Genomic DNA, 24,313 nt, shown 5'->3' on the forward strand with positions numbered 1-24,313 from the left:
TAAGCGGCGTGAAAACTTCTACGTAAAACCACAAAAGTCGAGACTTTAACGCTGTCAAACTTTTCGTAACGACCGACTACTAAATGCTATCCCTACTAATAAATCAACATTGCAGCCATACACACCCGCACACATATATGTACATATACAAAATGCCATAAGAGAGCGCTGTGTGCATGAAAAGATTCGTTTTACCGCAAACAAAGTTTCGGAAAAGTTCAAAGACACACTTGTATCAGCTGAGGAAATTTGTAAATGTTTAGTGTCAAAGGTGGGCAGTTAAAATTAAGACAAGAAACCATAAAGTCTTAAGGTAAATTAGTGAGGGTAAGATATGTGGAGAGAGAAAGTAGAGAAGGGAAGCAAGAAGGAGAGGAAAATAGCTAAGCTTCTTGTGACTGCAAATAAATTACGCAGCGTCGGCCAGGTATTGCTTTGAATTATTTGTAAAAGTGAGTTGTGGTTATCGAAAAACTTTAAATTCAGAGTGATAACTGTACATGGCAAGCAGCACTATTTCCAATTTGTTTGACTGAAATTTAAAACCGTACAAAATTTGTTCGAAAAACACCATGGCTTCACATAATGATATCTTCTTCTAAAGATAACTGCTTGTAAAGAGAAGTGGTTCCATAAGGAAAGGTGAGCTTCACCAGGAAGATATTGCTTCACATATCGTTCTAAAATTTCAAATCTCTCCCCTTATATAGAGATCCTAAAATCAATGGAAAAGTGGAAGACAATTTGGCCGATCCGTTCTCGGAAAAAAGTCTCTGTACTTTCTGCTTATGTGAACTCTAATGCCTTATCATCAGTAGGCATCAATTTTATCTACTTATTGCTTGTACGAAATAAGTTAAGAACAGTCAAATCTCATTCTATTAGTTGAAGCACAAAAATCCTAAAAAAACCTTTTAGTTTTGCGGTGATTCTTGTTCTACTCTTCCTATGGAAGAGTTTGTGTGCAAGATTTTAAAGATTATCGACAATCACATCTTACTTTGCTAACGAGTCTTGGGGAATGGCACTAAGGTAACAGCCCTTGGCCATAAATCTCGGTCCTTTCTGCTAAAATACCGTAGACCGAAATGAACATAACTGGTGTCAGAAAACGTTACTCTTGTTCTATTTTGGTTTCATTATCTTTGATTTGCTGATTTTTTCAAATTAATCCAAGTTTATTTAATCTTCTAGTATGAGAAACTATTCGAAACCTGCATTACTTTACCACATACGAGTCAGGAGTGGATAAAGAAGGTTAAACTAGGTTATGTCGTAGGGCTGATCCTTGCTACAAAGGCAATGCAGGATCCCACTTGAACAGCTGTGAATGCTGGTCCTCTGTGATTTCCAATACTCTTACTATAGATATGGCTCATCGGACCTTTACATATTGATGGAGTGTTTGGAGCTTACCAGAAATGTGTTAATACAAACTCCAACCACTTTATCATATTCTTCGAAGGTCTGTCTATCGAGTGTTTCAAGCTCAATATCGCAAAAGTGGGATAGTTGAGAAGAAAGTGTCTGGATGATTCCACTTCGACTTCTACCTTACAAATTTGACAATTTGCATTCAACAAGATATGTAGCCTCATCGCATGTGAGTCTATTGGACAGAGTTCAGTCAGTGTACCTTCCAAGTAGTTAAAAGAACCTCATGCACTACGCTTTGGGTCAGAAGGATCTCACAGTCGCAAAAGTTTGGCTTGTTGACCAGTGTTTGCCTAGATAGAGGCCCAACGTCACAGCGCAGAGGAACAGTGAAGTACCAACTCGTTGCCAAACATATGAAATCGTTTAGGTGTCCTCCTTAGCAAACCGATCGTGCAAAACCGAAAATATAGCAGCCATAGCTGAGGGTGTACACTAAAACTCGTACTGATGAATGGAACGGCTTGGCGACATCGCTTTGCTCTATGAGTACTTGAAAAGTTCCAAGACAATCGGACGTTTACGAGCAAAACTTTCTTCAGCGAGGAGGCCTATTTATGACTCAATGGGAATGTAAAAAAGCAAAATTGCCGCAGCTGGGACGAAGAGCAACCTGAAGAAATCCAGGAGCTGTCATTTCATTCAGAAAAAACAACCACTAGACTTTATTCTGTGGGGATATGTAAAGTCTAAAGTCTATGTGGCAATCCCGCTTCGATACAGGCCTTGGGACAAAACATAACGCGTGTCACTCGCCTGTTAGCAGTCGGAACGCTCGAGAGAGTCATCGAAAATTAAACTCAACGGATGGACCATCTGAGCCGTAGCTCCGTCCAACATTTGAAAGAGATAATCTTTCAAAAATAAATGTCGAAGAATGTCCTTTTGAACGATGATAAACATTCCCCAATAAAGTTGAAATTTCGGTGTTTTTTTTTTAAAGTAGGGAACCTTGAATTGGATCAACCTTTAATTTAGTTTTTCGAAAGTTAATATGTTTTCCTGTACCGATTATTAGTATTTTGAGTGCCATATGGTTGCTTGATCTGTAAAAAAAAGTTGAAATTTCCTCTCTTTACTTTTTCTGATCTCGTTAGTCATCTCGTTAGTACTGACCTTGTCGTAAGAGTAGTTATGGCATTAACTTGCTGATGAGCTTGATTGGAATGATTTTCTGCGGATGATGTCTGTGTAGAACTGTTAAAGGAGATTTCGTATTTGGTTTTTCTCTCTCTGATATTAAATGAGCTAAGCGGTTACTTGCTGGAAATAACACCTTTATTTTCGGAATCGTTTTGGTAAAAGGTGTTTAGTAAAAGGTCGGAAACTTCTCTAAGTGTACATATCTCTCATATTTGTTACGACTTTAACTGGTCATCAAGAAATTACTAGCATTCTCGTGAATAAATATTACAAATTTTCCCATTTACCCAAACAAAATTGCTTCGCTTTCAAATTGTCCGCCTTCCACAAAGGCCACAAATGACATGTAATTCTCTAATTTGCTGCCAATTTTAAAATTAATTAATACATTGTGTAAATTGCATGCCAAAAGCGCTGCCGTAAGCTAACAAAATGCAAAGCAAACGTTGGCAACATATCGACACAAGCAGATATAGTATAAAGGAATCAAGCAACTACAAAAACAAATATCTATGCCAAAACTTTAAAGCAGCAAACGGCAACTTAGTGCTAGCTTCATTTGCAAAATTACATAACGTGAAAATATGAGAAGTTATTAGCTTTCGGCATATTCATATTCATTAGTTTCCATGCCAATGGTTTTGTCGATGTATGGGTGTGTGTGGAAAGTTTGCAAACTCTTGCATGGGAGTGCTAGAATTTTCAACAACACTTAATTGCAATTAGTTGTGCATAAGCATTGACTTTCATTTGCGGTCCGACTTTGTGAAGTCATTGCATACATGCATTGCTCTTTATTTATACCATAAAGTAAATTTTTAAAAAGTTTTATCCTTTGGTGTATATTTTGAATTAAAAGAGGTTTAAAAATGATTACGGGTTTTATTTTCTATTATGAATAGCCACAAAATATGATTGCTGGAGCGAAAAATGGCTTTTTAACTAAGTTTGATAAAAAAATGGGTATATTTGAAGCCCAAAGTATATTTGACTATGTTGCGCACCAAAAAATTTTCGGGATCCCGAAGTTAACAGTCCCGAAATTTCGGGATTATTAAGATTATAAAAGTTTAAATCAAACCAAGTAAGTAGAAATGTTTGTAGGAATGAAACATCACTTTCAATGGAAGTTTCCGTGATCCCGAAATTACCACTCTCAAAAATTCGGTATTTTCAAAATACATACATACATATGTAAATAAAAGAGTGCACTTAATTAAAAAAAAAAGGATATACATATATAACTAGAATTAAAAGAGGTTTGCACATGAGGTTCAATCTTATACAACCCGTTCGGTTAAGATTTTTCATTGCGAATAGCCAGTAATAGATAATTATAGAAAATTTATAAATAGAAAATTTTTTCTATATAAAAGATCCAGCGAAAAAATTTGGCATATTTTTTTCTTCGGTTGTTTTTTTTGGGTTGGCCATGCAGAACAAAAAAATTTCGGGATCCCGAATTTTCCAGTCCCGAAATTTCGGGACTCTCATGAATATAAAAGTTTAATCAAACCAAATTACTAGTTGTGGTGTCGTAAGGTATTTGTAGGTTTTACTGCACATCACAAAATTTCGGGAACCCGAACTTATTAGTTTTGCACATGCGGGACTTCAACATCAAACAAGTTTGGATCAAGCGTTCAACCGATCGTAAAGTAGTAGTGGCATTATTGGAGATCAAAAGTAAGGCTTCAGCACCGAGTATGGAACAATGCACATCCGTCTTCAAACTGAAAGTAAATTCTAAAACTGTTAAATATTACTAAATAACACGTGAAAGTAATAAAAACTTGGGGATTCCGAAGGTCTTATTTTCAAATCTCTAAATTTCGGGATTAACATATGTATATTAAGTCAGTAAAATAGTCTTAATTGGAAACATGCTAAGAAACATGCTAACACTTACAAAGCGAAAATTCTCGCCTTTCCTTCACTTAAGACAAATTTCAATTTTCACCTCAACTCACGACTCATCTTTCCATTCGATTGATTCCCCACAAGCTGCTGCTAGCCAAAGCAGCACAAAAATGAATTGTCTACGAAACCACTGCGATTCAAGTCAACATTGCCTACGGAGCCACTTGCTACAAAGCTAATGTTAACGCTGGCAAATCAATCAACAACAGATATGTAAGTGAGTTCATAAGCTAAAACCCTTGAATAGACTTTGAGACTTTGCTTTGCGTCTCGCAACTGTCTGTGCTGAGGCAAAACTTTCAGTATAGCCCTTCAGCTACATTGTTTGTCTATTTGCAATACCGCTTTCCTGCACTTTAGCTTACTTACCGATATGCCAAGGAACTGTGTAGAATTCATCGCCGCATAAATTTCATCGGCAATTTCCTTGTCTGTGTATGTAAAATCTCGTAAGGATTTCTGTCTTTGCTTGAGGCGTTCCATTGTCTTATTGAATGCCAACGCCACACTCCAGACAGCATCGTAGGCCAGCGGCGCCTCTTGATAGCCCTCCGGATAGCGATCATGATTGATGTCGTAACCTTCTTCGATAAGCGCATGATTCAGTCGTTGCCTGCAATGAGGTGGAAAAATAAAAATTAAAATTAAAATTCAGGTGCATTCCTTGTAGTAAATAATAGTGTGTTTCGAATTAAAAGAGCTTTTGACACTGAAGTAAGAGCAATACGGCTTATTTTTTAGTTAGAAGAAGAGTTATGTTGCGGAAACTGCGGGTTTAGTTCGGAACTCAACACCCTTTCGTTTCTGTGGAAGATTGAAGACTTAAACTTGGGGCGAAACAAAACGTATATTCGAAAGCAGGGATCTCGGAGTTTCAAACACGGAACTTTTGGGATTCGCGATATCTAATTATAAGACTAGGAGGCTTAGCGGAGCCTTTTCATTAACTGTAAAGCTGGTAGAATAAAAGGTGCTCTCTGGGTGGATTTGGTTTTTCTTTATTTAATTACAACTTGTATTACTGCTGTGAAGGACAGGTTTTTTCAGATAGGTGTAAATGCCTACAATAGAACTGCAATACTGGCTTTGAGCTTCCTGACACTGCCTTCCCGAATAGTCAAGGTCTAAAACTTGTATCTGTGATATCAAGCTACTTTTTTATCCGAACTGACAGCCTAGGTCAGAGCAAAATCGCTGAAATTTGGCAAGTCGATGAGATTGCTGGAGAGAGATCCCAATTTCATCATATTGAAAATAAGTCAGTACTCCGATTCCCTATTTCGCTCTGGCGTTGGATCTATGGAGCTCTGATGAGCTTGATAAGCGTTGATTAAGGTCTCTTTGCGGAGTTAGTTTTTTTTTATTTAAGCACAACTTGATTTACTTCGGCGAAGTACAGATTTATTGAGATAAATAGGTGTAAGTTCACAGAACTGCAATACTGGCTTTGAGCTCCCTGGCAGTGCGTTCTCGAATAGTCAAAGTCTGAAACTTTTATCTGTAGCATCTAGCTACTATGTTATCCTTCCTGGCACACTACATAGGTCACGAAATCGCTGAAAACTGTAAAGTCGATGAGCTTGCTTGAAAGAGTCTTTACTCTGTTGTCCTTTTGCGCTCGGGCGTTGAATCTTTGGAGCTCTCGTGAGCTTGAAAACCGTAATCAACAATCAAAACTTTCGCAGTTATAAGTTCTTTCTGACCCAAAGTGGAATGCAAGCAAGCCTCTGAACTACTTGATCTTGGCGAACTTCATTTGACCGCCATTGACGAGGTGTCGGCTTCTGTCATACTGAAGTTGAAATATCTGGCTGGGATTGATATTAGCAACCTGAAAAAAGTTGTGGTAAGCTCAAAGCGCTTGGTTGGTCTATAAAATTGTCTGGTGATCATATTTAAGAGTTCTGAGAATCACAAGGGAACAACTTTCATGGCTGTCCTGGCTGCGAGGATCAGTCCTACTACCTAACGACCTAACTTAAATTAAGTACTCGATCCTGAACATTTTACTTCAGCTTTTGCCAAATCCAATCAGAAGAAAAATTGGTGCTTACATACGATTTTACTGAAATCGAGGCCTATAAGAAACTGGGAACCAAAAACTGGAATGGCTAGGATCCTCTTTCCGTGCATTCCTTCAGGTTTATATTAATTGTGATTCAACCTAAAACGGCCGAAAGGTTTTCTCATCTGCGATTGGATCGCCGTCTATTAAAGACTTTAAATTTGGGTAATCTATTTTAGAAAAAATTATGCTAGGATCTTCAGAATGTGAAGGTGGCGTGGGTATTATCAGATTCGGAAAAGATAACTGCTGAAAAAGCAGGTCAAATCCTCTCCGTTTCTAACTTTTTAATGATTACTAAATATTTCTGAGTTTTGGGGGTCCTAGGAAGCATTTGGAAAGCCCCATTTTGTATTTGGATTGAGGCTTCAATTAAAAGGTCAATTTATCTGGAACTCTCTCAGAAGTAGCAGCGCCCCCTAGTGAATTTATTATGTCTACAATTTTAATTAGCAAAAATTTAGTTATTTGAAAACCCCCTAGTTTCCTGCAAATTCCTCATCAGATTTCTAAGGTCTCAACCCATGAATCCTTTAAAAATGTCAAAAATTTCCTAGCATACATAGCCACCCGAAACACAGTGCCGCTCGTCAAATAAAAACGCAAACTCACCGAAATTCCTCAGCTGTCATGCCGGAAATTGTCGTTTGATTGTTCTGATTCCACATAAGCGCTTCCGTTGTAAGATGTCCTTCGGCCGCAATGCGCATCTGTTCTATCGTGCAAGTGATACCCTCATTTTCCAAGTTCACCTCGTACCAATTGTCCTCGTACCAGCCTAAAAGTAGATGAAAAGCAGATGATACCCATAAATACCGTCAGTGCACAAACATACAAACATTCACATATACATACATGCTGTAATATACATAGTATATGTAAATATATTTTCTTATATAGTATCTATTTAAGTCCTTAAATAGCGCTAGAGATAAGAAAGTCACCGCAATTGATGCCTTCAAAAGTTCCGTTATTTATTTGTACAAACACATATACAATTCACACATGGCATTGCACTCATACTATTGACTGGTGGCGCAAAGTTTTCGCGAAAAATACGCGCACATTGCTATTTCCAAAAGTTAAATGCCACACATACATACACATGTATACTTATATAGTTGACCGTGAGTGTATGTAGAGGATGAAAAGATTTGCTGCTAGGAAGGAAGTCAGTAAGTGACGGAGCGGTTGGTGTGTAACACAATGACATTTGTAACGAAAAACTTTGCAAAGTTTGCTGATAAATGCTCACACCGCACTTTGGTGCGTTTGTGTGCATGTGTGAATGTATGTGCATGCATGTGTGTGCTTTTGTTCGCTTTTCTTCCTGCTTGCGCAAGCATGAGATGAAGCTTTTGTTATTGAAATCGAAATTCATGTAACGATTCAATGCGGCAATATGAATATGCGGGCAAATCGTAGCATACACAAAGGCGCTTGCATGTGCTATGCCATTAGTGGCGTTTGTAGTGCGGGTGTGCTTGCATGAATGCCGAAATAAATCTTAATAATTTAGTTTTTATGCATGAAATTTAACTTTCAAACTGCTGATCGTTTGTTATTGAGCGAAAAATTGAAAACTTACTTGCAAATAATTGTGATATATGGCTTTTAGCAGATATTTCTTTTAAAACCTTTATTAATTGGTGAATAGTCTTTAATACTTTTGAACTATTTGTTTCATGGTATCTTACGTTTAGTCCTCATATTTGCTTATTTGCCATTGTAAGGTATTTCTATAACTTGAAACAACAAGGGTTGCCACCTGTATTAAATTTATTAAATTTTTAAATAACCCAAATATTTGTTAATACATCAAAATAACATATTTTTGGCGTTTAAAAATATCTAGGGTTGCCACCTATATTTATAAAACTGAAAAAACAAGAGTTGCCACCTGTATTAATTTTTACAAAAATTTCTTAATTCTAAAACCTTAACATTTGTTAATACAACAAAATAAAGTATTTCCGGTGTTTAAAAATATCAAGGGTCGCCTGTATAAATGTTTTTTTTTCAGAATAACCTTAATAATTGTTAATGCATCACCCCAGTATTTCTAATAAAAATATTAAGAGGGTTTCCACCTGTATTAAATTTTTTCCAAGAAAAAAAATACAACTTTTGGTAAAAAAAAGCGTGTGCAAATCTACTTTCTACCATAAATAATCTGGAGTTGCCATTTGCTGTAAAAATTTGTTTCTCGAAGATGATTATCTTTGTGGGATATTTAACCAAAACAAAAACATTAGAAATATTTTCAAAACTTCTTTGTAGTTGCCACTGTTTGCTCTAAAATAAATAATAAGTTCAAAATTTGTATTAGAAGTTTCGTGGCATGCTGTAGCATATAACGTTTGCGAACCTGCCACCAGAAGGAATTTATAATACTTAAAAAAATAAACAAGTGTTGCTACCTGTATTAAATTTTATTGTAGAATTGAGTTGAAATTTTTTTGAAAAAAGTTACGCAAAATCTTCTTTATACTACACCACTACAGAAAATTTTTAATACCAGAAAACATGAAGTTGCCACCTGTCTTAAATTTAATTTCTTAAAAATGTATATCATTTTGGAATAGAAGTATTTAGTAAAAACGAGTTTTTTATTCTATTTTATAGAAATGTGTCTGTATATCTGTAGTCCTCTCGCTGCTTTAGATGTTTTAATTAATTTTATGCACCAAAAAAAGGTGGCAAACCTTTTCAAAAATGCTGCAAACTTTTTTAAACCCTTTGGATTTACACACATTGTCAGTATTCCTGTTGCAAAATTTCTGTTGCAAGTAATATTATATATATAAAAGATAAGTTTTAAAAGGTGGCAACTTCATTATGACAAATTTTCATCTTCATGTTTTCGCAATAAAAAGAGTTCAAAGTTGCCTTTTAGACACCATTAATAAATTTTTAAATACAAAAAAATCCAAAACTAGGCAATTCTGCAAAAATAAAAAAATATGGCAGCCTTTTTGAAAAACACAAATTGCTTTTTTATCCCTTTAGTTTAATACATACATATGTATGCATGGAAGTATTTTGTAAAAATTCCTGCAATGGATAATTCATATGAAATAATACATAGGTGGCAACCCTTATCGATAGAGTCTGCGATACAAATTTTTATATTAATTGCAGTATATTTAGTTTCATGTCCTCAAAATGTTTGATTTTTCATTAAAATATTATTAAATATTTGATTTAAATAAATAATCTGGCAACGCTTTTTAAAAATGAAATGAATGCAACTGCAAAACTTTCTAATTCCAGAGTCCAGACAGCCAAGCAGAAATCAAGGCAGTAACTTCGTATCGTATATCAGCCTGAAGTGTCTTGGGAAGCAGGGCAGTAGTGGAAAGCATTGCCAGAAGCAGGGAACTTCACTTCTACTCGACACCAGGGCAATGAAATAGTGGACGAGGGTGTGCTAAAATTCGCGTCAAGCGCAGGCATCCTAAGCTACTGACTATGACTACTCCTCTTGGACTTAGCAACTGAAGTCCATCTGGTATCACAAAGGACCAAAACTGGTCTATGCATAGCTTATTGGTCTACCAGATTAACCTAATCTAGCCTTCAGGACACCATTAATTCTAATATATTTAAATAAAAAAACTTTGAAAGAAGGTAACCTTACTCCAAAAATTTCCTATGATTATACCATTAGGTAAGTCCTGCTGGCGGGGATTTAACTTAAATGAAATTCTTTGCTTTTTGTATCACAAAGCGCTTAGCTAAAATAAGCCAAGATTAAAAGTAAAAATATTTGTATCATCTATACTTATTTTTATACAAATTCCATGTTCACAAATCAGATTAACAATTTAAAGCAACTTAAAAGTTGCCGAAAAGCATTTCTAAGGTTGAGTACATATTGCAGCTGTAAATGGAAAAGCGATGGAAGCAACGCGCTATAAAAATATCTCTGTCTACCAAAAAAAAAAAATTGTTTACTTCTTCTCTTTGCCCTACACTCCACTATGTACTTAACCTCATATGTCAAAATTCAAATTCGAATTCAATGTTACACGATTTACTTTAAGCAAATCGGATTAAAATTTTACATGAAACTTTAAAGTGCTTCAAGTATTAAGAACTAAATTTTATTATTATTATATATACAGTTGAGTAACTATTTTGTGGCTTTAAGGCCAACGCTGTCAACACATTTCATGCGTTTAACCGCTCAACGAAAAAAATATTGTCCGTTGTCAGCCATTTTCATTGCCGAGTTGCCAAATTGATTAAACACCAAAAATGCATTAGCATTGAAACGATTTTATTTCGAATCTATGCTAAAAATAGCAGCTGAACTTATTCACTTTCAGATATTTTCGGACTTAATTCATTTTTCCACCTTTATTGTTGGTGTGGAAGTGTCATGAAAAATAACATTCGTGTTGTTGTGCACTCACAGTGTTACTAATTACAAATTCCTAGAATTCTTAATGCAAATTTCGTTTGCGGTTTACCGACGCCACAAATTTAGTCAACTACAAATAACTTAAAGGCCGCAGCAGTCAAATTGCATTTAGTGACGTCACAGAGAGTCGGAAATAGCATTGATATTTTTATATATTTCAAATAATGGAAATAGTGGCTGTTTTTTCGAATTGTTTCCAATATGCTAAGAGTACAAAATTAAAAATTTTTTGAAGTAAATTCAGGTTTCAGGTATTTATTATTAGTAAAAACTCTCAAAAGTTTTTTGAAGGTGTAAGTTTCCTAGCGGGATAGCTGTGAAATGAACTGTCGAAATAGACTCATGTTTTGGTTATTTATTATTAAAAAATAATATTTACATAAATTTTTGGTCAACTAGAGTCGGAATTAGCTATTACGTACATATATTTTGTATTTTAATTTTGAAAATAGAGGATGTTTTTGAGAGGTTTGTAATATCGTAAGGAGGAAGCTGTCAAACGAGCTGTCAAAGTGAATTCATGTAATTTTATTCTCCAAAATTTTTTTGAGATATAATTTTCCCAACGGCATGGCTGTAAAATGAACTGTCAAAAAAAACTCATATTTTGAGGTATGAAATATCGTACGGATATGGCTGTCAAACGAGCTGTCATTTTTACTATCAGTATAGACCTTCTCCAGAAAAGTTTGGTCACTGAGAAACAGAATTAGCTACTATACTATATATTTTTTTGAAATTATGGAAATTTGGGGAGTTTTTTGATAGGTTAGGAACTCAGGGATTACTACCCAAAAAAGGTGTTAAATGAACTTAAGTTTTTGATTTCAGTAATGACTGCATAAAGGTCTTCAAAGTTGCGGGATAGCTGTCAAACGAGCTGTTTTGAAACTTCCAAAAATATTAGTATTGAGAGTTGGAAATAGCTACTGTATATATTTTTGGAAATTATGGTAATAAGAAGAGTTTTTTGACAGGTTTGGAATATACTTAAAGGTTACCTGCCAACAAAGCTGTCAAAATACACTTAATTGTTCGATGTTTATTATCAGTAAAGACTGCATAAAGGGTCTTCAAAGTTGCGTGATAAGCTGTCAACCGAGCTGTCAAAGCTGTTTTGAATATATATTATCAGTAAAAACTATCTCCAAAAAATCAAAAATAGAGGAAGAGAGTTAGAAATAGATATTGTATACCTGTTCTTGAAATTATAAAAATATAGAGTAATTTTTAATGGTTTGGTTTTGTAGCTGTCATGTAATTTTTATTATCATTATAGACTATATCCAGAAATTTTTGGTCATTGAGGGTTAAAAGGATATAAATTTAGGAAAAATATTTATTTTAATTATTATGGAAATATGGACTGCTTTCTGTGAAGCTTAGAGTATAGAGATAGAGCTGACAAAATAATCTCAAATTTTAGGAATTTATTATCATATAATACTCTATATAATGAATATCATATAATACTCTATTTTCTCATAAAGTTGAATAACAGTTTTTGAGGTATTGAATTTCTATTTTCATATAAATTATCTATAGAATAAGGTTTTTGAGGTATTGAATTTCATCGAAAAGTAGCTATCAGACAAGTTGTCAAACCAAGTACATGTGCCTGATATAAGGTTTATTGTCATATTATATTGTATGAAGAGTTTTTTTCAGGTATTGAATTTCATCGAAAAGTAGCCGTCAGACAAGTTGTCACACCAAGTACATGTGCCTGACATAAAGTTTATTATCACATAAGACTTCATTTTCATATAAGACTGCATAAAGACGCAATAAAGCTTCCGACAATTTTTTGTGCATATAGAATTTCCTAGAAGGATAACTGTCAACCAAGCTGTCAAATAAGCACATACATAGGCGAGACATTTTTGTGTAGTATCGACGCGTTAAAAATTTTCACATCTCTATTAAGCCATACACTTTTAAAAATAGCAAGAAAAAAAAACCAATTCCTTGAAGTTAGCTGCCTTTCGGTCTCACCTCAGTCTTCAAATCGCGCACTTCATTCCAATTAAATTTTTTTAAGCTGCCTTACAACTTGAGCGCCATAATCCCAGAAAATTCGCTCTACTTACGTTCAGTGCTTTCATGCGCTCAATAAGTTTTCTTGACATGGAAAATAAATCTATTTTATATAGCAAATCCTTTTAAGCCGGATTTCCAGCAATAAAACAGCATTTTTGTACAATTAAAGAAAAGTTTTACATCCGTTTCCCTTTTAGCATCCGCTCGGCTTATTTGTCAGTTTCTTTGCTTTGCTTTTTGTCTACATTTTATGCTGCACACTTTGCCGCCACGCTGCCATCTTAAGCAGTCGACTGTTTCTTACACAAATATAACTTGCGTCTAAAATAGGAAAATTTAATCCTTTTAGTGGCAATTCAAATTGTTGGCGAAAGCAAATTTATTAGATATTAATAAGCAGGCGTTGGACGGATATTATGAGTTGCAGTCAGTTTAATGGAAAGCTGTGTGGACGTGCGAAATTATTGTGAAGCAGAGACATGCATACTGTTATAAGAAAGTTGTGGAATGTTAAATATTTTCTCATAAGAAAGTTGTGGACAGATGAAGATTGGCTGTAGGAAGTTAATTGGCTGGCTGAGCAAGTAAAATAACGAGTGAGTTCGCTGACAGGTTTAGAGATAAGCGGAGTTTATGCAAGAGACGAAGGATCAATAAGCTGTTTAAGTATAGTTTTTGTACGAGAGAGTCTCTATCTTTCATCTAATTTGTGAAAGAGTTGAATCTTGGAGCTGAAGGAGGACTCTGACTTATTCTCTTCTAGTTCGCAGCTACTACCATGGCTATTCTAGAGGAAACAGAGTTTTGTTGCGCATTCTGTAAGATCGGAAAGATCTATTACATCTTCTTCTTTACTTGCTCGCATACTTGTCGTAATTTTGCATGGTGACTGTATAGTCAGTACTACTTGAGCTTTTTGGCATACAATTAATAAATATGCAGGATTTTATTATTGCTCATAGCTTGTTAAGTGTTAGGTTTTGCTCCAGAGTGTTTGGATCAACTGTCATTATCGTCTCATCCGATAATATTGTTTAGTAATATTTCATTATAGAACATTTCTATGTAAGTGTCAGCATGCGATTTGGAATAATTTCAAAGAGTGTCGCCTTAAATACCTAAATTTTGATTTCAAAAAGTATCAACAAAAAGTATCTCTATGGGGGTTTTTCAATAGAGCACTACAAAAGTAGATCTTTCGACATTGGCTAACCTTATTGCCCATTTCATCATGGAAATACATACGATCCAACAGCGAGTCGAAATTACTAAAATTTACTATCGTAATTCGGAGTCAGTAGTCTGAACTTTAAGAGCCAAGAGTCCAGTGAAGTTTTTTTGCTAAAGTTTGTGCATTACCACTATTAAGATCGCTTCGCATTATGTCAAATTTAATGACAGTCAAAGTTAAAGTAATGCAAACTGTTGCCGTTTCATCTTTATAGCAGTGAATGTCAACATTTTCGAAAAACTTTTTGAATAAAATGAGTTTGTCTAGTTGTTGTCATTTGAAAAATATATTTCTCAACTCAAAAACAACGTGTCGTCAAAATTGTGTTACTGTCAAAATAGCGTCATTGAATTTGACATAACGAAAAACGAACAACAGAATAATATTTATCAACAAGAAATAAAAATAATAATGAAGTAAATATTTTTTACGCGAGTGAACTTCCATTGAATTGGATTTGAGAGCTATTTTTCTTGCAGCACCATCTATGGGATACTATATATAATATGTATGTCTGAATATTTTATTTCATGTGATAAATATAGGATATATGTGAAACAAATTTACTAATAAGTACGACTTCATAAGCTATTTTGACTTCAGTGTCACTCTTTAGATATATTTATCTGGCTATATTCACCAGAGGCAGCCACGATCATAGAAAATGCATCACTATAGTTTTCGAAGTTAACGCTTCCCATTATTTTTGCAGACTATTATATTTTTTCCTTCATTAAATGCATAACAGTAGTTGCTCATTAGGAAAAAAAGAAAAAGTTATGAAACGGTTGTATATTTTTAAATCCTATTAAATTTTTAGGTTTGTTTGAGTTTATTGTGCCATGCGCTGGTTTCTTAAGCAAAACATTTTTAATAATAAGCAATTTCTAAAAAATATATATATATATAAGTTGATTAGAAATATTTAACAGGGTTTATTAATATTTTGTTGATTCACATGTTGCTTTTATTACTGCTGGGTTAAACCACGTCAAGTGGTCCACGAAAATTTCGAAAAATCTCCGATTTTGAAAATTAACAGCTCATTAGGAAGGGGACCAGACGCATACCCCGTGATATGAATATTTCGTTAAAATTCTTTTTTTGTTAAAGTTATTGAAGGTTGAAATTTAGAGCATGATAAAATTGTAAACTTTTTTTCTCATAAACTACTAGAGATAAATCGATGAAGTTTTGTGAAGGCAAAGAAAAATGCTCGTGCTATATTATAAATAGTTTTTCAAGGTCCTTTTTTTAATAATAATATTTTACATAATTTTTTGTTAAACAATTAAAGTTTTTCAGGTGTTCTTCACACTAAAAAAACTGAAAAGTATGTGACAGAACGCGAAAAATATATTCAACTTTAATAATCTGCAAGAAAATGTTTTTTCATTCATACTATATAATACCAAAGATATTGAATTTTTTGTCCCCCTATCTCTCTTAAAACGTATGGCACATCCATCGTTGCGCAGTTACATCGAAATGCGCTTATGCTTTTCTTGCGACACAGATGGCGGTAGCTTACTGCTGACTTCGTGGCTGGAAGAACATGATTTTGCTTTCATCCGAAAACATTAAGCTTCTCCAATCTTCCGTAGTCCAATTTTGGTGCAATTTTGTGAGAAGTATATTCCCGCAGACGACGTCTAAATTATTGTCCACACAATCCATGGTTAATCGGTTCCAGTTTTGAACTGATCCTACAGCGCAATTCTTTCCAATCTTCTGTCTTCTCGATCTCTAGTCATTCTTTAACGACGCGTTCGTTTTTCCTAAGTATCATGCCCGTGTTGTTGTACTTTGCAAAAGTTCTGGACACTGTTGATTGGTTACACATCATAATTTTAGAAATTGCATGACTGTTTTTCTCACTCAATTTATTTATTTATTTTTTTATTTCAAAGTTCGCCCTTTTAATCGGTTTTTTATGATTTAAGACACAAAGAACTCTTATCAAAAATTTAACTACAGATATAGTACAATATAACGGTAATATAATTAGGTGGAAAAACAGGAGGAAGACAGAAAACGAAACATACTGGTGATATATTTCAGTGATGCATTTTATATGATTGTGATCATAAATGATCAGCATGACGGGCTGCCTCGATTTAGACATGTCCCTCTATTTTTCTGTGTATACGCGAAGTTTTTGAGATGCCGATGTGAAATTTTGCACATATCCTCTCTTTTCTATGAAGCTGCTGTTTTGTCGGAACCATCGATATCGGACCACTATAGCATATATCTGTCATATATGTATATTGAATGCTCAAACTCAAGTCCTTGTATGGAAAACATTTTGCTTTCAGAAAATATTTAAACGACATGGGGCATAAAAGAATTTTTAGAGGAGTACAACAAATTTTTCTAATCGGACCACTATATAGCTGGCATATAAATTGGCCGATGAAAATGAAGTTTTTCTATAAAAAACTTTTTCATTTGATTACATATCTTTATAATATTTGCCACGAATGATTATCCATAAAAGCACTAGAGTCCCATATCGTTTAGATCGAATTAGTATAGCATATAGCTGTCATATAAAATGACCGATTAGAAACAAGGCCTTTTATGAAAAATTTTTTATTTGATTAGATATCTTCACAAAGTTTGGGTTTATTATCTAAGCCAACGCTGAAAACTGCGGAAATATTGTTCAGATCGGAGCACTGTACCATATAGCTGCCATAAAACTGACAGATCAAAATCAATAAATTTGTTACAAAATTCGTTTTTTTTTTGGTCATAAATGCTTTGTTTTGATATTCTTGTTAAACACTTAATACATTTTCTTTTTTCACCCTTTAGATATGTCCTAGGATGCTATAAGACATATTTGGAGAGCGAAAAAAAATATTTACTGTCGAACGAGAATGTATGTATATGCGATCGAATTCACTTGCATTGCAAACATTTTCATTGAGCGCAACCACAACAACAACCACAAAACACTTTTGACAGTTTTGCACCACAAATTATCGCCATGCCAAAGGCAGCGGCACTTTGAAAAGAAATCACCCAATTGCGGTGTTGCACACAATTGGTGTAAAAGACCGGCCCGACCAACCCAAACAATTCGACTCGAACAGCGACGCGCCGTCGTGGCCACAAGTGCTCAAAGAAAAACGGCAAAGTTTAAACAAACAAATTAAAGTTTTCACCAAGTGCAGCAATGAATTTGTATTTATTTGCAGCCGCATACTATTTTACAATCGACATACGCGCCACACAGCGGCATACACCCACACATTCGCCCGGCGTAGCTTGGTGTGACTTTCGGCGATTTCACTTCCGTTAACTTTGACTTTGTTGCTGCAGCTGAAATTTGATGGCAAATAAACAAAAGTTTGCGCAATGCTGTTGTTGTAGTTTGCTATTGTTGTTGTTGTTGTTGTTACTGTTGACTTTCGACTTGCCGATTGTTCGCAGTCATGGCTACAATTGCCACATTGCTGCTGCGGGCAATATTTGGTTACTCCTTGTTGTTGTTGTTTTCCGAATTTACTTTTGTTGTTGGTGTGTTGTTGTTGGATTGTTGTTTTTGTTGCTGTAGCTAAACTTTGCTGCAAGAATTTGGCGCTGCTATCAGCAGCGATTGAGACTTTTGCCACCAATGAGCTGGTTGGCGTTGTTGTTGTTGTTTTGCGCTGATTTTCGTCAGCATCACATACATACATATATATTCACAGTTATACTCTTCTTCTTTAACATGTATATGTATATGGCACTGTTCATGCTTTCAATTTGCCCTTTGACCCTGCCGTCACTTTGCATTACTTCCATTTTAATTATTGTATTTTATTGTTGTTGTTGTTGTTTTTCTCTTTATCTTTATCTTTAGCCTTTCAATTCGTTTTGTTTCAACTTTTCTGCATTTCCTTTTGTATTTCCGTTGTGTTTTTCCGCCAGTTGCAATTGTTGTTTTTGTTGTTCTTATAGCTGTTTTTGCGCTGCAGCTGCTGACTGCCACGTAATTTTGAGGTTCAAAGGTTTGATTTCTGGCTTTTGTGCTGCTCCGGCTAAGCGGCGCTGCACTTTTCATTTTCCCTTTCTTATTCTTCTTCTTCTTCTCTTGTTGCAAAAGTTACTTAAAATTGAATTTCTTCAATGCTTTGATTAAAATTCAGGTGCAAAACAATGGAAATTCCATTAACTGTCCTTTGTTTGGCATAAACCGTTATTCGTGTTTATATTTGTTGTTGTCAGAATTTGACATTGTAATCTTAGTTAATGAAAATTAATTTCCTGTGAATGGACTTTTGAGTGCTTTTGTTGTAATAAATGAGATGTAGCGATTTCATGTTGGATTTGTTTTTTTTTTTTAAGGTGGGAGTTGAACTCTCATCAGCTGCTAACGCTTCAACCGATCTTTCATTTTATATATTTTCTATACTCAGTACCGAATCTACTGTCAAGAGCGATCTTTTTCGTGTATAATCCGCATATGCTTGGATGAAATACATCGATATCCCATATCTACCTAGAATATCGAAATCAAATTTGTTCTGGATTGGGCCATATAAACTACGCGCATAAACGGATCGATGAGTCTTTGTTTGATATCTGTTTTTTTGTTGTTACACGAAATGCTTGTCTGGAGATTTTTATCTTGCATTGGATTCTTGACCGCGGAATGATTGAAAATGTTGCAGAAGCATTTTGGGGAGTCTACTTTATCACGAATACAAATATTTGAGTGGCAAGAGAATGCTTATTGAAGGTCGTGAAGTCATCGGAAACTTGTCGTGACCATGTCGTCCATCCATCTTAGTAAATGACGGTAACATCGAAAAAAACCAAAGCATAGTGCTTGGAAATCGACGAGTTGAAATCAGAGGGATAGCAGAGGATCTCAGCATCTCTTGTGGATCGAATTAAGATATTTATGTTATTATTTTGGGTATTGAGCATGTCGGACCAAAAGATTTTTGCAAGAACAATGCCGAGTAGAGGTCGCAAAAGAGATACTTGACAACGTAGTAGAGAATCTTTCACTTATCAAATGCTTCATTACTGGCGATGAGACATGGGTTTATGAATAAAAAATAAACAACGAAACTGTCCAACAATCTACCGATCGGCACTACAAAAAGGAGCCGAAATCGAAGAAACCACGTCAAAGTCGGTCAAATATCAAAGGTACGCTCATCGTTTATTACCGTGAATTTGTTCCAAAAGATCAAGCAGTCATTAAGAAATACTGTGGGTAGAAAATTCTTGTATTTTTCACCACGATAATATGCCGTCACAATCTGGCATGATTTTGATAGACTTTTTGGCTAAACACAAAACGAGTGTCTTTGCTCAACCACAATTCCTTTCGAAACTGAAAATTTAGTTAGATAAACGAGCAATAAATCCATTGAAGCTATTAAAACTTATTTCTGAGACAGTGAGACTTATAGGTAGGTAGGTATTAGGTCAGAGTGCAGCCCTGTTGCATTTTGGGCTCAATTAGCACCAGCTGTGCCATTTTGATGCACTAGTCGTAGACCTTTTTATTATTGTTATTACGTTTTATCTTCTCTTTTAAACCACCATTTTGTGGTTTCGATGAAGCTACTAATATACGATTGCTTTTTGTAGACATCCATTCAAGGTTTGGTGCTTGATGGATTCCTTTCACAAAGAAAGCGGAAAATTGTTTTCTTATTCTCTACTATTTCGCAGCCTCGGCAGATGTTGTTGTAGGGCATACTCATTTTAGACGCATGTTCTCCAAATGTTCAATGCCATGTTATGGTAGCAGTTAGTCTGTAGATACTTTTCCCGGATCTATTTAGTAAGTCGTTAGTTCTTTTCTTGTCATATATTGGCCATAAATGTTTAGTTATATTGCATTTAGTTATATTTTTCCATCTGTTATTTGCAACTTGTTGAAATTGTATATTCAGCTCTCTTCTGATCGATCCAGCTGGATGGTTTTAGCTCTGCCTCGGATTCGTTTAGGAAAGCTCCTGCCTTTGCAAACTGTCTGCTTTTTCGTTGCCAAAAATGTTCCTGGGCCGGGAACCAGATCAAGTCTAGGTGGAGTTTGTCTTCTAGTCAGCACAGCGCTTCTTGCAGTTAAGGACTACGCTGGCACTAGTCATGGGCAACGACAAGGCTAGGAGAGCCGCCTGGCTATCCGTGTATATTGCTGCTTTATGTATCCTAACGTAGCTATTCAATAGAGCTTCGCAGGTCTTCTCTATGCCCAGTACTTCCGCTTTAAAGATGCTGATCGAGTTCGGTGTAGACGGATAGAGAGAGAAATGTCCAGAATATACTTCCGCCCTACTCTGCAGTTCTTTTTGGATCCGTTGGTATATACTGAGCTGGTATCTTCCTCCCCTATTATGGCTCTTCCCCATTCTCGTCTAGAGGCTATCCTCACCTGGAAGTATCTATTGAAATCCAGCAATGGGAGAATGTAGTCTGATTTATTAACGTTGAGTTGGTTTAGGATATCATTATGCCCATACATCTTTTGATTCCAACTACCCAATTCTTTTATTCTAATTGCAGCAAATACTGCTATTTTGTGAATATAGATATCTATGGGTAGTTGAGACAGGATCACCAGTAACAGTTGTCCTGTTTCTTTACCGCTGGTCGCCATGTCAATGATCCATATGTAAGTATAAGTCTAATGATAGCCACAGGCAGGAACAGGCAGAAAGCACTTAGTGCTTAGTTCCTACTATAAGGTGGAGGCATAAGAACCAGCTAACCAAGCTGCCGGGGCGCCTGTCGAGTGATCGATGTTTGCGACCTGGTGTAGTACCGATAAAACAAAATTGCTCTCCTATTAACCAAAGCGGACTTCTTCTGGTCCATTACTTAATTCAGATGGTAGAATTGTTGACAGCTCAGATCGGATTTAAGAGACTGGTCATAAGGAAGTGTCGCATAGAAAATGATACCCTGCCAATCCCATTTAATACACAGTAACCCTGTCAGTTATTTCGACTTATTCCCAGTTTTCGTCGTCTGATAGCGATTCAATCATGTTCGTTAACGTTGGACGTTGTCGTAAGTGGCTCATTTTTCTTCACCAATAAGCTACCATTTCAGAAATGGATACAGTTTTTTGCTGTTCATTAGCAATTCGTAGGTGGTAATCCAGTTCCTGAGGTTTTTTTACGTCAACTTTTTTTTGTATTCAACCTACTTCAGTAATGTCATCGGACGTGTGTCTGAGCCTCACCGGTTAATACGAGAACACCGAAATTTCATTAGTCAAGAAGTAAAAAACATGTGTGAGATGGTAATAAGTTTATGTGGTAGAGAAAGTAAAATTGATATTTTGTGAATATTGATCGTTTTTATTAAGTCCAATTTAGCTATTTGAGTTCGAATTGAATGAGGAAATGAAAAAGTATGCCTAATAGGAAGCATTTTACTGATATACGAGTATCAACGGTTTGACAACATGTTGAATCTTTACTTTTGTAAACTTTTAGTAGATGATCAGAGAACCGATCCGGGAAGCCTGCCTGAACTAATTAAAATAAATAAGAGATGTATGTTGAATGCTGTTGCAATGAAAAATTTGCCTATTTAACAATGAGGACCCGTTTTGGTTTCACATACCTTCCGCACACCATATGATTAGTTAAATGAAATGTGGTATTGTTCTTGATATAAAGTGTTGATCTGAAAACCACAATATTAAAATAAAAATATTTGATAAGAAGAATTGCGTTCCAGTTAAAATATGCTAAGAGAGGACGGTTGGTTCTTTGGCCACTGGAGTAGGGATTGAATTATTATGAAAGTTTGTTGTTCACCTACCGATACGTATATAGCTAAAGCTCAAGATCTCAAATGCATGGAAGTCATATTATATGATGATCATTGGATCTGTAATTGCGGGTGTGCAGCAGCATTAAAGTGGTGATAGTTCGATAATTTAGTGGTTCTAAATGTAAAAAGGCGTTGAGTATAAATATGATGGACGTTGGGATACTGATTGCTGTGCACTATAAACTAACAGAGTTATTAGAAACTTCTTTTTGTACCCTGAATAGAGTATATAAAGTAAGTCACAAAGTTTATAACATCCATAAGGAAACGTCGGAGATTCTATAAAGTATTTATAAATTGATTATCCAAGTAGAGGTACTTTTTTCAATAGCCTTTTTTGACGGATCACGCTTGAGTTAAGCTTGACATAAGCCGTCATCATCATCATCGAAGGACTTACGCCTGAATAACTTCACAAATCGTTCAGTTTTAGCAAGCAAGCAAGAACTGAAACCGCTCAAGTTTCCTAAGCGACATCGCTTTGGTCTATGGGCTATTGAAAAGTTTCAAGGAAATCCGAAGTTTTTGAACCAAATTCTCTTCAGCGATGAGGCCCACTTTCGGCTGAATGGATATGTATATAATCCAAATTGCCGCATTTGGAAGGAATAGTAAAACGATGGTTTGCTGTGGTTTGTAAGCCGGTTAAATCATGGAGTCCATATTTCTTCAAAATTGAGAGCGTAACCGACTATTTTATGTCTCGGCACATTTGGTTTCAACAAGACAGCGCCACTTCCCACACATCGCATCAATCCATTTAATTTATTGAGAGAACATTTCGGTAAGCAATTAATTTCATAATTGCACTGTTTGATTCGCCACCAAGATCGTGTGATATCACAGCGTTAGACATTTTCCTGTGGGGATATGTTAAGTCCAAAGTCCATGCAGACAATCCTGCTGCGATTCAGGCCTTGGAACAAGAGATCACGCGTATCATTCACCAGTTACCAGTCGATATGCTCAAACGAGTTATCAAAAATTTAACTCAACGGATGGACAATCTGAGACGTAGCTGCGGCCAAAAGTTGATAGAGGTAATCATCAAAAACTAAATGCCAAAGAATGTTCTTTCGAATTGTAAATAACATTCCCAGTCCCAATTAAATTTGAAGTTTCTGTGTTTTTTCTTTGTTACGTAGGAAACCTCGAAATGGATCACGCTTTACACATAATCAGCGTGACGAGCTGAGTCGATTTAATTACATGTCTTTATATATTACACGAACTAGTTTCTAAATTTTGAGAAACCGATGTGAAATTTCGCACACGTCCTCTTCGCCTAAAGGAGCTGCTTGTCGGAACAGTCGATAACGCACCGCTAATACATAGCTATATGTACAATATAGTATATGACACAGCCGCCATACAAACTGAACGGTCAGCATGAAGAAAAAGATCTTTTGGTATCATCTTATGAAATAAGAAAGGCACTTGTGAAACCAAACCAAGTGTCGATTCCACCGAAGTTAAAGTTTATCTTGTTTTCATACAGATATATAAGTAGTAATACAAATACAACACGATATATAGTACACCGCATACGTTTGATATAAAATCTTTAGTGTACTTATGAAGTAACTCATCAAATTTATATGTGCAAAACATAAGTAATAATAATGAACATAACGATGATTATATATGAATATACAAGATCGTAATAATAAGCAATACACACACACACGCACACATGCACATATGTACACACATACACAGCATGCTTACTGGCTATAAAAGAGCGAACGACTCAAGGTGGGCGAATTATGAGCGGAAACTTGTCGCAATGAGTGCAGTTGGCGTTACCGTTATACAAAAGTTAAAGTAAGCATACTTTTATATAGCGCTAATATTATATATACAGTTACAGTTTGGTTTGTGGGCAGATGACGGCGCGCATATGTGCAGATATGAAGTGGAAAAGTTTTGTCTAAGCGAGTAAAACAAACGAAAGAAGACCTGTGCATACAAAGCTGGTTGATTATGTGGCATGTGGGTGAAGTGAGGGGCAAGGTGTGAGTAATTGAGGTGCTCGTGTATGTGTTGCAGGCGTACAGGGATACATTTGATAGCGTACATGTTATTATTTTATTAGATTATATATAGTAGATAGCTACAGATGTTGCTAATATAATGTTGGGATATATATATATACATATATATATGTTTATATACATTAGTTTCGTTTATTTTATATGTGTAAAGGTGTATATGTGTTGTATGATGTGTGTTTTCTGCCAATAAAACTTTGCTA

The 24,313-nt window shown here is 35.4% G+C and overlaps 1 protein-coding gene across 1 annotated transcript in view; it reads right to left on the reverse strand.

Annotated features, from left to right (window-relative positions):
* Positions 1-24,313, reverse strand: part of LOC126753024 (gamma-aminobutyric acid type B receptor subunit 1) — a 499,314-nt gene that overhangs the window by 68,837 nt on the left and 406,164 nt on the right. Inside the window, exons 6-7 of the mRNA XM_050464123.1 lie at positions 7,175-7,340; positions 4,867-5,110 (exon numbers count right to left, since the gene is read on the reverse strand). Of these exons, the coding sequence (XP_050320080.1) occupies positions 4,867-5,110; positions 7,175-7,340 (410 nt within the window). The remainder of the gene's footprint in view (positions 1-4,866; positions 5,111-7,174; positions 7,341-24,313) is intronic.

The sequence above is a fragment of the Bactrocera neohumeralis genome, chromosome 3, assembly GCF_024586455.1.
Source record: "Bactrocera neohumeralis isolate Rockhampton chromosome 3, APGP_CSIRO_Bneo_wtdbg2-racon-allhic-juicebox.fasta_v2, whole genome shotgun sequence".
In the NCBI taxonomy this organism is placed as follows: Eukaryota; Metazoa; Arthropoda; class Insecta; order Diptera; family Tephritidae; genus Bactrocera; species Bactrocera neohumeralis.